The sequence below is a fragment of the Misgurnus anguillicaudatus genome, chromosome 16, assembly GCF_027580225.2.
Source record: "Misgurnus anguillicaudatus chromosome 16, ASM2758022v2, whole genome shotgun sequence".
Classification (NCBI taxonomy): domain Eukaryota; kingdom Metazoa; phylum Chordata; class Actinopteri; order Cypriniformes; family Cobitidae; genus Misgurnus; species Misgurnus anguillicaudatus.
Window position 1 is genome coordinate 642,953 of NC_073352.2, and position 17,047 is coordinate 659,999.

At 38.2% G+C, this 17,047-nt stretch overlaps 1 protein-coding gene across 3 annotated transcripts in view; it reads right to left on the reverse strand.

The window, feature by feature from the left end:
• The window catches only part of nup210 (nucleoporin 210), a 302,105-nt gene that overhangs the window by 94,115 nt on the left and 190,943 nt on the right, over positions 1-17,047 (reverse strand). For all 3 annotated transcript variants that reach the window (XM_073853990.1, XM_073853989.1, XM_073853991.1), the window contains 7 exons: positions 16,149-16,277; positions 15,932-16,059; positions 15,723-15,858; positions 9,608-9,670; positions 447-626; positions 292-372; positions 78-209 (listed from right to left, as the gene is read on the reverse strand). In XM_073853990.1, coding sequence (XP_073710091.1) covers positions 78-209; positions 292-372; positions 447-626; positions 9,608-9,670; positions 15,723-15,858; positions 15,932-16,059; positions 16,149-16,277 — 849 coding nt within the window. The remainder of the gene's footprint in view (positions 1-77; positions 210-291; positions 373-446; positions 627-9,607; positions 9,671-15,722; positions 15,859-15,931; positions 16,060-16,148; positions 16,278-17,047) is intronic.

The following is a 17,047-nucleotide window of genomic DNA, read 5'->3' on the forward strand; positions in this document are numbered from 1 at the left end:
CCTTTGAGGTTTATTAAAATTAGCACATCTATAATCAAAGAAACAAAACAAGAAGAGATGGAGTTTTACTCTGAAGCCTCTGCGTGGCGTGTATGAATGTCCAGGATGTCTCTCTTAGTCACAGACCAGTGGAAGGTCAGTCCAGGTAAAGCATTGCCAAAAGAGAAGGGCGTCTGAGAGCTGGTCAAGCCCATCACATACACTGGCATCTACATCAAGAAATCAGAATAAGAGCTTTCTCAAATGCACAAGTACACATCTAATAACATCTAGAGCAAATCATGAGTTTACCTGCATTCCGGTCTTCATTCTGGTGATGGGAGCTCGGATTCGAATAGATTTCAGCTGGACAACCTCGACGTCCACTTGATCCTGATAAGAAACTCGTTTAACACAAAAAACAACAGTAATTTAACCAACCTGTACATCTGTCTGCAGACTCTCACCTGAGACACAACCACTAGTTTGCCAGTTTCAGTGTCGACTGCTTGGACAATGCCAGTTACTGTCATGTTGCCCACCGACAGGCCCTGGACATGCCCCAAACTGTTAACAGAGGCGATCGACTCGTGGGACAAAGAGAAGAGGATGTTGGACTGGGGCTGTGGTCCACCCTCTGATGTTATCTAGAAATCAAGAAGTGACAAATTAGGCATAAGGAAAATGAAGCCTGTAACAATCCTTAAGATATGCAGCATTAAAACTAAGAGAAGTATTACAGGGCACATATTATTCCCATTTTAACAAGATGTAATGTAAGTCTCAGGTGTGCCTAAGATGTGTCTTAAGTTTCAGCTCAAAATACCAACGGATCATGTGTTATAACATGTCCAAAATTACCCTATTTGGGTGAGAGCTTAAAAGTGCTGTTTTCATCTGTGTACCTTAAAATGCAAATGAGCTACAGCTCCTTACTCCCTTACCAACAGACAGTGAGTGCTTTAGATCTGTGAATACAGTCTGAGACAATAGTAACTTTAGCCCCATTAGGGCTACAACGTGCTAACAATCACATTTAGAAAAAGTAAAATACAGACTTTTACATAAAGCCAATCTTACACTTTATATGTACCCTAAACACGGCAAGCTAAATCAAATATTCGTTTCTATGTACATTGTACATAATCCAACAGAACATCTGCGTAAGTGCACAGCCAAGCGTTGCTAGATCCACGTAACACAACCAGTCCAGTCTCCAGTGACTATTTAAACTAGGCCAAAACCATCAGCTTGACTTCTGTGATGATCACAGGTGCAGTGTGAATGCTCTCTAACTTGTTAACATCAGCGCTAAACAAAGTATTGATGTAAACACAGAGTTTAGGTATGCATTGTGCAGTTATGTGTCTCAAACTGCCGAATATAGCATCTATGTACTTATATATCTATAGTACGAGGTGATGCACGCTGTTCTTCAAACTTTTTCAGGTATTTGCATGATAATAAAGAATATTTAAAATGATTATGTTTAACAATTATTGCTTTTCAAATGATTCTGCCGTGTGTGTGCTAAATTTCAAGAGTTTTGAGCATGTTAAGGGCCCAAAAATGCCCTGAACCCAGGGCTGGTGGCACTTGCGCTACTAACTTTTGCAGTTACTGGTGCAAAACATGATTTAGTTTAGTTTAGTTTTATTTAAAATTTGACAAGACAGGACATTGCAGAACAAAACCCTGAAATGTGTCAAAATACACATACTCCAAGAAAAAAAATATTCAAAATTGTATATAATAAATATATATATATATATATACTGCCCTCCAAAGGCTAAGTGCAGTATCTACGCAAACACTGAAACTGAGAAAAATGGCTTTAAAGTTTTTTACACCAGCCAGTCAAACATGTTACTGCAATTTTGGCACACACATTTCTCTGAAATGGGACAAAATTTAACCAGGAGACTTTGTCACAAGACACAACAGATCTCACAAAGCCCATTTTAACCCTTAACTCAATTTTGACCAAATGCGTAGTTACTGCGCTTTCGCTTTGTAGGGCAGTATACACAAATACATATACAAGACAGGACATTGCAGAACAAAACCCATCTATTCAGTCATCTATTCAGCAATTTTAGAGCACGAGGAATAAAAGAAAGTTAATGGCGTTTAGTTTTACTTCTGTGTACATCAAATGTTCTGCGCCGCTGAAGAGAATAAGCAGGAGTAGAAGCCATAGGCAGGAAGCAGTGCAGCGGTGACAAACTATCCTTAAGTGTCTTAGTAAGAGTACGTATTGTGGCTTCCTCACGGCCTCTCATTTAGTTTTGGTAGAGTTGAAGACGGAATACCTATTATCCGACAACACCGCTTTTGAATCCTCTCCAACTCCTCAGAGAGACTTTTAGGAAGTCCACCCCATACTGGACTAGCATACTCGAGAACTGGACGAATAAAGGTCAAACATACTTGCACTAAAGCATCACAAGGAAGTCCAGCTTTTTTTGCAGCACAAAGATATGTATTCTGGGGCGTGCCTTCGAAATCATGTACTTAATGTGGGCATCCCATGACAAGTCAGATGATATTTGGACTCCGAGCAATTTAGAAGTAGAAACTCTGCTAATTGCATTCCCTGAGATAACAGGGAAGAGAGGGGAGGGAATGTTTTCCTGGCTTCTGGCACTGATAACCATGTCCACAGTCTTAACTCCATTTATTGCCAATGAGCGTTCCTGTTCCCAATCCACTACAGAATCCACGTAACTCTGTTAATAACTCTGTAATTGTTAGGTAATCAGCATATTTTACAGGTATTACAGGAGGAGGCAAATATGAATCCAGGCTATTTATGCATAAGACAAAAAGCAATGGGGATAGAAGTCCCCCTTGAGGAACACCAGCTGAAACTGAGAAGGACTTGGACACACAGGAGCCCCACTTGACGCTCTGTTCTCTATTACTCAAATAGCTTTTTACTATGCACAAAAGAGGTCGTCTAACGTGCAAATCAGCTAGAGAATGAAGCAGTCTAGAATGTTCAATTGTGTCAAAGGCTCGAGAGAAATCAACAAAAACAGCGTGGATGTCCATTTTGGGAGAGCTGTTAAGTGCATTGTGCCAGTGTTGCAAAATTTGAATCAATGCAGTATCAACTGACCTGTTCCTCATAAAGCCATGTTGTGATGGCTTGATCTTAGTAGCAGTATCCTCTAGAATGGCATCTCTGAGGATTCCTTCAAACACTTTTCCAACACAGCTGAGTAGTGAGATATGGCGATAATCGGCTGGAAAACTAGGCTTTGCTTTTTTAGGAACAGCTTTGGCTATGGCCTCCTTCCATTGTTTTGGAAAAATGTTATGCTGAATGCATGTGTTAAAGATGTCACATAACACCGGTGCCAACTCTTCATGAAAAGTCTTTAGCACCCAGGGAGGAATGCAGTCAGGACCTACAGCCTTAGCTGCATTTACTTAAAGTCTGGTCTTAACTTTTCCAATACTCAGAGGAGGTACACTACAGTTTGACAGTTTGCAGGTAACTTCTTCCTCAGACAGAGAGATATGACTCGCATAGTTCCACACGGAAGCAAAATGTCCTGCCAAAGTATCACATTCACGTTGCATGATGTTTTGGTCCTAAAACACCATGTCACACTTGTCTCCTTCTATTCCCATTATGCTCTTCAATGACTTAAACCATTGCTTTGGTTTAGAGCATCGCAGTTCTTCCACCTCATGCTGGTAAAATTGTTTCTTTGCGTTCTTAATTTGTTTTGCAGTGATTGATTTTAACTTCTTATACAGGGTTTTGTTACCAGAACAAAAAGCATGCTGTCTGTCTTTAATCAGATCTTTAATTTGAACAGTCATCCAAGGCTTGTCTGTGTTTGTAATAGAGATTTTCTTTAAAGGAATTGTTTTATTCAAGATGGACATAAGAGTGGAAGCAAAGGCACCGACCTTAGCCTCAGGATCCATAACTCCATGAATGTAAGAAAATCAGTAGTGTTCATTTGGAGGCCCAATTCCCTCATTGTCTCTGGGGTGCGTTTTCTGCAGACAATATGTTTAATAGTCTTGGTGGGCCAGTTTCCTGCATTAAGCTGCAAGATGGTCTGATGGTCATACAAACCAACAGGAGGCAAATGCTCAGGTGTATTATACATGGAGGAAATATTGGTGAATATTGAGTCTAATTGGCTAGCCTTTCTTGTTGTTCTGGACACAATTTGTTTCAGACCATTTCTGCTACAGATAGCTTCAGACTTATACTTATTTGTATCACCAAGTATGACAATTGCAGCCTGTTGGTAATTGCATTCAATGTATGTTAGACAGCTATCCAAATACTGTGACTTTAGTAAATCCGGTTGTGCCGTTACAGAGGAACGTGGAGGAAAATATAACACAGCAGCAATAATACAGCTTAACTCACGTGGAAGACGATTAGGACGTAACAAGACCCACAAAACTTCATGTTTGTCCTCTTCTAGTTGCGTCAATCGAATTTGTTGGATGGTGTTACAGACATACAAGGCAACTCCTCCTCCCCCACCTTGTTCACGATCTCGTCGATGTATTGTATATCCAGGCAAAGTAACGACTGAATCTGGGATACTAGCATTTAGCCAAATCTCCGTGACAGCAACAACTGCTGAGTTATTGTTCAGTGCTACACTATGCAGCTCATCACATTTGTAGCGTAAAGAACGCACATTAGAAAAGAGAAAACCAGACATTGTTGATGCTGTCTAGTGTTGGGTTATCTCTAGTGTTGATGCTGCCTAGTGTTGGGTTATCTCAACAATGTTGAGGCATTGTTGATGCTGCCTAGTGTTGGGTTATCTTGATATTAATTAAGTTCTTAGGATGGTACCCATAGTTAGATAAAAACATTCTTTGCCCACTTACCTGTCTTTTAATATCCACATCAGTTCCCGGTTAGGGCGATTTCTAACAATTGTACAGATTGAACGAATATGATTTCTCCCAGCTTTCTTTAGCCTGACGTTGTCATACTCAATTCTAGTCAGAATTTGAGTCTGATACCGCTCCATTGAGCTATAATTATGAGGCGTGTCTCAACCGAAAAATGCCTCTGCACTCAATTGGATAGACCTACGACCAATCAGAGCAACGGAGTGTATGTTGAAATTACGTCTTTGCAGCCTGACCGAACTGCTAGTTATTTCGCTACAATGACACTAACATTGTGATTATACTAAGTCTGAGTTAGCGAATGTACATCAACACCTACTATGTTTACAACATTTCGTTTATATCACAACATGAAGTATTTACTAAGTCATGGAGTATGACTATCTCTTAGCATTTGTACGTTAGGTGAACTTCATCCACGACGATACCCTACGTTGGCTTGAAAATATTGGACCCTAGCATGTCCCTCCAATTATTCAGCAACCACGACTCCGGGCTTCCGAAAAGAAGCTGGCAATGACCGCTAATTATATCCATCTCGTCGTGCACGCAGAGTTGCATCGCCATGATAAGGTTGCCCATTTCAGTTGCGACCAACCTTTGCCGAATCCCATAGGAAGGATTCAACACACGCGCTCTTTGGTGACGTGGTTCATTACGTTACTGTCGTTTATCTGTCAATCATCGTATAAAGCCCGCCCTCACAATTTGATTCGTCGGCCTGTTTTGATATTCTCATAGTAGCTCCTCAACGGTGAATCCCCAGACCGATCTTCCCCGTATTTCAAATCGTGGTGGGCGGGGCTAAGATCGGCTGGCACCCAGGCTAAGCTTTCTTACCCCTTGGACGAGATCTGAGTCGAAAAATCCCATTAAGCTGCAGTATGTTCTTGACTTCAGGAGCCAAAGGAGATGCACATCTTCTCAGACTTTTTAAAAAATGGAGGTCACTTAGATGTCCAATTTGTGCCATTGTATGGAAAAGATGGAAGCAATTACTTGAAGAAAAATTCCTCAGTACTTCCTAGAATCCACCCAGTTTAAGAGAAGTAGGCCACATACCAGAATCCAACCAAAATCTTCCAGAAATAGATCCATCCACATGTCCTTGCTTCCAATTTAGCAATAAAATCATACAAATAAATACATTATCCAAGTTAAAATGGTTAAAAAAAGACTAAAAACTCCCAGCTACCAAACAGCTCAACATTCATGCGGCTGCCATTAAAGGCACCACCCTCTTTTTAGAGCCAACGTTTTTTTTTTTGGTCGCAGATATTAATTATATTTAGCCGCTCTGGATAATAATGAACAATAATGAAACTGTACTGCATACAGATGTGCTTTTTATTTTACTTGCCATCTTTTAAACCACATGCCTTCTATACCGTGTATATGCACAGTAAAAAAAAAATGGATATAGCCATCAAATCAGAATTGGGCATCAAGATTTGCAGTGTAAATGAGGCCTAAAGTATATTAATAGACAGTGCAGGTCTATAGATTATAAATGTGACTGATGTTATAATGGTCATAATTTCTATTAGATAGGCACTTTTACTGCTTCTGCTCTATCTTTCTCTTTCTCTCTTGCTGATTAAAAAAAGCTTAATCCACTCGTTATTTCAGATTTAAAAGTCTACTTTCTGTCCTGGTGACAGGTAATGTAATGTAAAACTTTACATTACAGCTTTGGGTTATTTTATATTTTGAGTCAGCTTGACATTAGCATTGCTTTTTGCTACCATCTCTGTGCAAACCTTTTAGATTTTAGAAAAGATGTGGTTTATTAATAAGATTTTAAAAAATGGGAGAAAGAAAATGCAGCATGTGGTCATAACTAGAGCCAGTTGTTATCACCGTAGAAACCGGTGACACGCTGAAACTGCACTCGAGCTTTAGCGCGGTAGCGCTCACGGCCGTACTCAGATCGACTCGGGTTATACACACAATATTAATCAGACTTAAGACCCTAGTAATTAAACTAGGACTGACCCGGACCCGACTGACCATTTAAAATATAAACCTGGAACCGTACGGGTCCCGAGCCTTCTGTGAGAACCTCTAATGGTAAAACTCTGCTCAAGTTCAGAAACATGGAAGGATACAATGTGACACTGAGCTTCCCTTGCGTCACATTTAATTCATTGAGAAACAGAGAGCACGTGAACGCACACAGATCTCATCGGGAGAGACACGACGTGCTCGCACACCAAATTAACTTGATGTGTTGAAGGCTCAGAGCACGTTATAAAACATGTTCTTAAAATACACATTTCTGTTTTAATAAATGATCGTAGTAACTCATAGAATATTGCCTAAAACATAAGGTAGGTTCAAAAATAATCAGTGACCCATTAAACATTTGGGTCACAATGGCATTTCAAAAGGTCGCATTTTGGTCGCAGCTTATTTCCCTGCCTGAACATAGACACAGATTGTCTGTAAATGAGTACATGATCAAAGTTTTTGCAGTGTATGAAAGAATGTAGACGGTTTCATCAGACACACATGCGTTTTTCCAACCCACGGGTCCCGCTTTTATGAAATATTTGGCCCGCACCAACTTACCCCGCAGCACTGTATCTATTTTTAGAACCAACACACCTCACACTCAGGACCATTAAAATAGACATTCTAGGTATTTGTAATGTAAATGAAAAGAGCCTTTATTTAACCTAAAAGTGCTTGTAAACCATTAGATTACATCGCCCTGTAAACTGGCAAAAACATACGCTTATGAACCATAGAAACCAGCATGGTCATATTAATATTGAGATAGGATAATAATAAACATTTTTAACATTTACAAAGCAGCGTTTGTATTATCTATTTACAAATTCCAGACCTTAATTTCTCCCACACCTTGTCTTTCCTCTTCACTTTTATTGATAACACTTTACAATAAGGTTCATTATTTAACATGAAATAATAATGAACTTCACTTATGCAGCATTAATTCATCTTTGTTAATGTTAATTTCAACAATTACTAATACTTTTTAAAAACCTTGTTAACGTTAGTTAATGCACCGTGAACTAACATGAACAAACAATTAAAAGCTTTATTTCTATTAACTAACATTAACAAAGATTAATAAATAATGTAACATGTATTGCTCGGGGTTTGTTCATGTTAGTTAATACATTAACTTATGTTAACTTATGAACATTATTGTGAAGTGTTACCCTTTTATTTCTACTTGGTACTTTCGTGACGTGAGACCAAAGGTTTGGGGATATCAAGTTACATTGTGGGAGTTGCGTTGCTACATAGGCCTACGTAAATTTAACATCATCAAAGAACCTAATAAAATATGAAAATATATACTCCCAAAATATTTAATATAGGCTTTTGGGAATTGCATGCAACATACATTTTAAAAATGTTGTATTTAATGACTAATCCGCCCCGCAATAAACTTAAACAATTACTTTAATTAAGAGTAGATTTACTTGATTTAGCTAGATTAGATTTTAAACCCTTTCAACTGCAGATTGACCACCCAAATTAAGGCTACATTTATTAGCTGGTATATACCAGGTGTCCATCTATCATCTGTGTGCGTGCACGTAAGCGCTGGAGTGCGCTGCGACGCTTCGATAGCATTTAGCTTATCCCCATTCATTCAATGGTACCATTTAGAGATAAAGTTAGAAGTGACCAAACACATCAACGTTTTTCCTATTTAAGACGAGTAGTTATACGAGCAAGTTTGGTGGTACAAAATAAAACGTAGCGCTTTTCTAAGCGGATTTAAAAGAGGAACTATATTTTATGGCATAATAGCACTTTTGGAAGTACTTCGACTCAGCGCAGTAACACCCTTTAGCTTTTTTGAGTGTTTTGTTTTTGAATGACTAATATCCTACAAGATCTCAACACAAAAACAACACCAACATGAAAATTTACTCCGACCCATAAAAATAAAAAATTGTCTCCTAACATCAATGTTTTGTGTCTGCTCGGCAAAATTTCAAGTGCAAATGAGTAAGCTATTAAAGGCTAACAAATTGATATCGCCATTTAGTATGTCTGGAATAAGCAGTGTGACAACCAACCCATGAGACAACCAGCCCCGGTCTCCCCTACTTTTCCAAACCCTGTAGGAACCCTGCCATGGGGTGGAAGTGCACATGTATGCGAGGGCCCTTCCATCTCTGCTCGCAGATTTATTTTCTTTTGTGGTACAGTTTATAATTATAAAAAAGCTGGCCTAAAATCATCATGTGTAGGTCACATTACAAACAATCTATATCAGCAAGTAGCAGAGAGATTATGTCCTGATACATGAAGCCATAGCATTGAAAGAGGATGTGGTTTGTTTGATTGTATAGAGTATGATACTGACTCTTCTTTAGTGTTAGTTTCATCTGTCTGTGCTTGAGGGCCACTGTCTGGACATTCTGAGTAACAGCAGCTGCAGCAGCAAATCACAAACTCAAATCTAACTGAATAAGCCATTCCATCACAGAGCATCAGGGCAAACATCAATACACTTGTCTTTAACAAGACCAGGCAAAGCTTTAACATACACAAAACTGGAAACACTTTAGTTTTAAAGTCATCATTCTTCTTGTTTGAACATCCAAGGCTTTCTATAACGCATTGATATACAGTGTTTCTCTCATTACTGTATAATACATTACACTAATGGTATTGTACAAATATAATGATTTGTTTAGGGGTGAAATATAACAAGTGGGATTTGTTTGAGAATTAATACCTGCATCATAGCTCCAACTATTAGAGTAACTTTCCTGGGCAGCAGTCTGAAAGGTGGAAAGACCTAGAAAAAAAAAAAAAAACATTACTTCTGCATATGTATTCAAACATATATTTCTAAACTTTTAAAGATATTAGACTGAATAAATATATTGCTGTAACGTTGGTTGTGATTGGTGACGTGCATAGCGCTCACGTACCCCAAGTGGCAGATAAAGTCTGTGCATGTTTAATAAACACATAGGGGCTACATTCACGCACGGGGCTCTGACAAGTGACAACGCAATTCAAGATGCGTTCGTGTCTGCGCGTTATATGTACAATAGTAAAGTCACTGGTTTGGCCACGCTGACAATATATAGTTTCTCTGCACGAATCACGTAAGTGACCCGTTTTGGCTTCAAAACACTGAATTTCTCCGAAAGGTGATGAGTTTGCATGCCTGCATATTACTTCCTCCATAATATATTCATTGTGAAATTACTAATGTTAACCACTCAAAGACACTCAGGAGTTGGCAGGAGTTTGCAGGAGTTGAACTGCCAATCAGTCCGTCATGCTTGTTGAGCATTTCGAAAGCCCGGGCACGCTTCAAACCTCTGCATTCGTCTCTGACAGACCGATTGGGGAATGATATTTACTTACCGCACCGCCTTCATACACTAGCTTGCCCCTGTTCCAACAGCAAATAACATCTTCTATATTCTTAACTCATCACTCATTTGTAGAATATATATCGCAAGGTGTTAAAAAGATTAATGGACAGATAACCTCATGAGCATTGTAGAATTATTAATTTCAAAGCTTGTCATTTTATTTTTAAGACAAAAATTTAAGATGTTCTTAAGTAAATATTTGAGAACTCCTTACATAATGTTCGAGAATTGCAATTAGAAACAATCTTACAAAATTCTATCATTTACATTAAGAACGTTCTTATTTTTTGTCTTAACCCTCAAACTGTCCTCGTTTTCTGTTTACACTTCTGGCTCTTGGGGTCTAAATGACCCCAAAATTAAAAGCATAATTCTGAGAAAAATATATATATTTTTTTACTTCTCATTTATACAATAAAGCTGTGTTTTGAGAGGTTTGAAGTAGTTTTGTACTGGTTTACCACTAAATTCCTCAACTACACCATTGGCTTGCCTGAAAAATATCAATTTTTTATGAAAATTCACATAAATCATGATCTAAATTTGATTTAAATTCTTTTAAGATATTGATATTAGGTGTTGAATTCAGCCATCGGTTTTTAGAAAAAAACAAAAGAATTTCGACCAGCAGATGTCGATTCAGAACTGCTGAAATCACAACTTTAGTGATACATGTTGTGAAATGTTTATATAAACATTAGTGTGTGTGTGTGTGTGTGTGTGTGTGTGTGTGTGTGTGTGTGTGTGTGTGAGAGAGAGAGAGAGAGAGAGAGAGAGAGTGTACCTGGTAATTATCACGTTGTGGGGACCAATTGTCCCCACAAAGATAGGAATACCAGTGTTTTTGTGACCTTGTGGGGACATTTTGATGTCCCCATGAGGAAACAGGCTTATAAATCAAACAGAATGATGTATGTTGAAAATGTGAAGTAGGAGAAGGGTTTCTGTGATGGTTGGGGTTAGGGAATGGGGTAGGTTAGGGGAATAGAATATACCGTTTGTACGGTATAAAATGCATTACGTCTATGGAATGTCCCCACAAAACATGGAAACCAGTGTGTGTGTACATGTGCGTGCATTAGGTCACACCCCTTTATATCTTTTTTCTGAATTTGTGGCTGATTTTATTTGCCAAATTATATAAAAATGCTCTCTGTTGTAGTCATACGTGTGTGTGTGTGTGTAGTATGTGAAACCCTAGGCTAATGACTTCTCCAAGAGCTAATTGGAGCCAGGAGTCAGCCAACCTGGGGTCCAATCAATGTAATGAGATTGGGTGTGTTGATTAAAGCTGCCCTGTCCAATAAAAAACACACACCAGTTTTGAGTTTGCTGTTCTGAAGAAGCATTGTCTGATGTGAACCATGCCTCACACAAAAGAGCTCTCAGAAGACCTACGATCAAGAATTGTTGACTTACATTAAGCTGAAAAGGGCTACAAAAGTATATCTAAAAGCCTTGATGTCCATGTGTCCACGTTAAGACAGATTGTCTACAAATAGAGAAAGTTCAGCACTGTTGCTACCAGAGGTGGCTAAACTATATACAGTTTAAATGAGCATATAATGAGATGAGTGCCATGTCATACATTTGACACGTTTATAGTCTTCTAACTTCCCTGACCTGGGTGCCTGATGTCAGTCTCTCTCTCTCTCTCTCTCTCTCTCCAATGTCTAATGACCTGCGCATTCTCGAGGACGTTCTTAAGTTCAGGCATGAAAACGGGTCAGGCGTGAAAAAGGTGAGAAGGGCGATGTGGCCTCTGATGGGGCCGTGAGGTGGGAGGACCCCCCCAAGAATAAATATTGTGGCCTCATTAGGGAACATGCTGTAACTTAACTTATTTATTCTTCAGGCATATGATTGGCCAAGGACAAAAAAGAAGGAACTCAACATCCCTCCACGTGCACAGAAACAAAATGCACACCATAACATACGCAAAAAATACATTATGACCATTATTTCAATTATTTAAATCTGACGGACAATTTAGATTTAAAATTTAAAATGTAAACATTTGACTAGTAACAGAAACCATGTTTAAATAAATGGGTTGACAAATGTGGAAAGCTGTAACAAGTAGAATTCCCTTATTATTTTAAATCTGCAATAATTTTATTTTGCCATAATCTGACCATCAGTCCAAGGCCATACAATTTTAAGTTGGCCTTGCAATAGGGTGGATCTGAAGGCCTACATCTAATTTAAAATGAATTAATTTTACAATATAGTACTGGTTAAATTAATTACATTATGGTTTTTGAGTCATGGGTTGAATAATTTTCAGATAAGCAAAAAAGTGATGTGGGAAAATAAAATAAGAACAAATCAAGACATTACAAGCATATAAAATAGGAAAGAACAAATTTACAAATAAAGTAAGATCTAACAGTATTGATTAGGTAGAGAAACAATAACAAATTAATATAACACTGTTTTCATTCTATAAATAAAAATAATTGATCTTTTTAACTCGTCAATCAAGAGAAAACGCTTCCCCGCCAATGACAAGTATTTCCGTCTTTCCGCAATACCGCTATTATCCACTAGGTGGCACCCTTCCGCAACTTTTTAAACCCGGAAGTATTGAACTAAGGCAAGCTGCTGCATGTCCGTGTCTGTTTGAAAGATCGCTCTGAATGGGATTTCTATGAAAAGTCCGTCACAAAAATGGAATTATCTCTGCTTTTTGCTCAAAATGTGGTGTTTTTGCAGAAACCTACCCATATTCAAAAGCTGATTACAAAAGAACTACTCAAGGTAGGATAAAACAGGTTTTTTTGTTTGAAAGCAGAGGGTCTGTTCTTTCATTTAGTATATTGTATGTTTATATATTTGAAGATCATGTAAAACGCTGGCGCTGGCTGGCAACTTTTTTAAAAAACGCTGACGGTGAAAGAGTTAAAGTTATAAAATTGATTTTCCTTTTGTCTTTTGTAGTTTGATTAACATAATGAGTCAAACATAAGCATTTCTTATAAGACGAACTGTCCATTTAACAACGGAGAAGCGATCTATACACTGACACATGATCAACTTCTCACTTATATTAAACGACTGTTTTTATGAGAATACTTGCAGAGACGGCGGTATTACAAAATAGTTTGTGCGTATATATCCTGTCGAGCCCAAAAAAATTATGCGTTTGCGTGATTTTTCAAACACGCGTTGGGCGTGGGCTTTTGAGTTTGTGCACGTATGCGCAATGAAAACAGTTCACTTTAGCATCTTTGTCGCTCAAATAGTCTAAAATCGCTTAAATGTTACTGTAAACGGTAAACTTTCTTATTAACTGTACTAGTAACAGTATGTTATATTATCATGCAATATTTTGCAGTTTCACCATATTTACATTTAAGTTCTTACAGCCGTAGACCAATGTGACTTACAAGCGATGAGTATGTCAATAATTCGTTCCAATCCATTCCTTATGACTTCTCGATTCACTCTCATGATACTTTGATGTCAGCTGCCTGCCTGTTGGTTTTTGCAGCGCAGCATGAACTCAAACAAACCTAATGTCTGGGATACATGTTGAATGACGGCGAGGGCGCGTCTACAAACAACACGCGCATACCCCCCTCCCCCCAATTTTTTTTCTCATCGAATCTAAATGATTCGAGTGGGTCACCATTTTTTGGCTTTAAAGCGGCGAATTTTGGTGAGGGATTTTCATCCCTGTAAGTTGTGTTTGACTTGACGCGAAGCTGCTAGACCTCGGAAGATAATGCGCATGGTATTAAAAACGTGTCGTGCAAATGAGCGGTAAAAATCCGGTCGCCAATTTCGTACCCAAAGCATGAATCCTACCTTTCATAGGAATGAAACACTCACTTTGCGTCAGTGGAAAGTGGTCGCTTAAATATGACAAGGGGTTTCTTTAATAAGATTTGAACTGAGGCGGGTCTGCATTAGTGCGCGCCTGTCTCGTGCGTCTCCGTGGTCCTTATTGCGCGTTCCCCCGGCCCCCGCCCATTAATCATACGTTGCGCGTCTTTATCACCTTGCTCTTATAAAATATTTTTTTTTACTCAGTAATGGATATGATTAAAAATGTAGCGAAGTACAATACTTTAAATAAAACATACTTAAGTAAAAGTAAAAGAAACAAAAAAAACTACTCAATTACAGTAACGTGAGTAAATGTAATTCGTTACTTTCCACCTCTGGTTGCTACACTCCCTAGGCGTGGTCGTCCTGTAAAGATGACAGCAAGAGCACAGCGCAGAAAGCTCAATGAGTTAAAGAAGAATCCTAGAGTGTCAGCTAAAGACTAACAGAAATCTCTGGCACATGCTAACATTTTTGTTGACAAATCTACAATAAGGAAAACATTAAACAAAAATGGACTTCATGGGAGGACACCACGGGGGAAGCCACTGCTGTACAAAATAACAACATTGCAGCACGTTTGAAGTTAGCAAAAGAGCACCTGTATGTTCCACAGTACTACTGGCAAAACATTCTGTGGACAGATGAAACCAAAATTGAGTTGTTTGGAAAGAACACACAACGCTATGTGTGAAGAACAAAAGGCACAGCACACCAACATCAAAACCTCATCCCAAATGTGAAATATGGTGGAGGGGGCATCATGAACATCATGCAGGCAGGCTACCGGTAAGTGAGTGAGGAAGAAAGCATCCTTATATTAACAGTTTTATGCACAAAATATGGGACACATAACAATTCAGGGACATTGTTTTCCACTGCAATCCTATATTAACCAGAAGATTTTCACTGACATCACAAAAAAGTAAAATACAAATAAAATAGGCCTAATCTATATTTGTTGTTTCTGACATGTGTAACCCTCATAAATATGAAACCTAAGATTAAAGGTGCCAAAGGATGTGTTGCCATAATGTTAAATTGTTCTTTGACAATTACATAGAAGGTATGTGGCTTTATTGTTTGTACGTGCGTGTGTGTGAGAGAAAGAGCGCGATAAAGTCTGTGTGAGAAGGAGAGAGAAAGGGCGTGTATGTGTGTGTGTGTGTGTGCGTGTGCATTAGGTCACACCCCTTTATATCTTATTTTCTGCATTTGTGACTGATTTTATTTGCCAATTTTCATACAAATGCTCTCTGTGGCAGTCATACTCGTGTGTGTGTGTGTGTGTGTGTTTGTATGTGTTTGTGCACAAGTAGCAGGCCTTCATTTCTGTTTCAAAATTTTAAGATTTATGCTGGATTTATTGATATTTATTTTTTGACAAATGGAAAAAAAAAATTTTTTCTGCATTTCCCATTCATCACTTACAATTGGGGTCACATTGAGCCTTTTTTCTAACTAATGAAATGTTGTTTGGGGTCATATAGACCCCCAAGGACCGTTTGAGGGTTAAGAATGTTTTCGTGAATCCGGCCCCTGATATTTGCTACATAGAAGAGATACTGGTTTAACAAATTATACAGAAACTACTGTGAAAGAAGTGATTGTTGAATAAAGAAGCCTTACTTCGATTTGCTGGAGTGCAGAAATAATTTTTCTGTCATTTTTATCCATCACTGTGGCAGACACACTGGTCTGTCCTATCACCAGACCTTTGACCAGAAATGTGGCTGTATCCTCTTCTGAGGACTCCGACAAAACTCTAACGCACAACAGAGTTGATTAGCTTACATGCATGGCAAAAGAGAAAGTATAGGAGACACAAAGTTACTCACTGTAATGAGATAATAGATGAAGCTGCTTTCAGTTGGAGATTCATGACAGAGAAATATTTGGAGTGGAAAGGCTTTCTATTGCCATCCAAAACCCGAACATATGCTTTGACTGACTTGCCAATCTCCACCTAAAAGATAATAGACAAACAGCAATCTAAAATAAGTAGTCTCTACTAGTACAATTTTGGTAACATTTAAGGTCTTTAATGTAACTGACCTTGTCGACAACACGCACAACAACTTCCAGAATATCAGCGATGTGTACTGTAGCCATGGCAGGAGAAGGAAAGGCCAAGCAGAGATCATGGACCATTACTTGTAAGACCCCTGCCTGTACTGGCACCACCTGAGTTACACATCAAATTAGATTCACATTCACATACACTGCCCAGGAAAAAATAAAAAAAGATTTCAGATTAAGAAATTCATAAAATGATTTCCCACTTTATCCCATGATCCGGTCAGGTAAACTTTGTGTACAAATTCTGTATTTTTAAAATATTAATAATAGACAAATTATGAAATAAAGATCAGGATTCAATGCCAAGTATTATTTCTACTGGTCGGGGGTCAGTAGAGTGGTTCAGATTTTTACTAGCGACACACCATAAAAAAGCACTGAATAAAAACCGCCTGGTTATTGTTTTTGATTCAACAAATCTAAATATTTAAGGTTATGACAGAAAAAATCTACATAGAAATATTGTAAAAGACAAATAAACAGTTAATAATTAAATGTGAACCTAGACCACAAAACGTAAGGGTCAATTTTTTAAACTTCACATTAAAGCCAGCTTTCACAATATATTTTCGCATTAGTGGTGAAAATGTTTATCATAGCATTTATGTGCTTTGTGTCATGATTAAGCACACAATGTGCTTTGAATCGTTGGAATAGCTGAAACTTTGCAAAGCCTGCAGTTCTGTGCCTTCGATCTCTAACACTGACTGTGTTCAGCAGAAAAGTGTGACACCGTCACACAAGAAACATGTTGTACCGCTCATTTTATACATTATATTGTGGTTTTATGTATATTTGAGTTTTAAATAGGTTTTACACGTTTTCTTAGCCATTTTATTCCATTTTATTCCTTTTGCTATTTTATGTGTTTATGT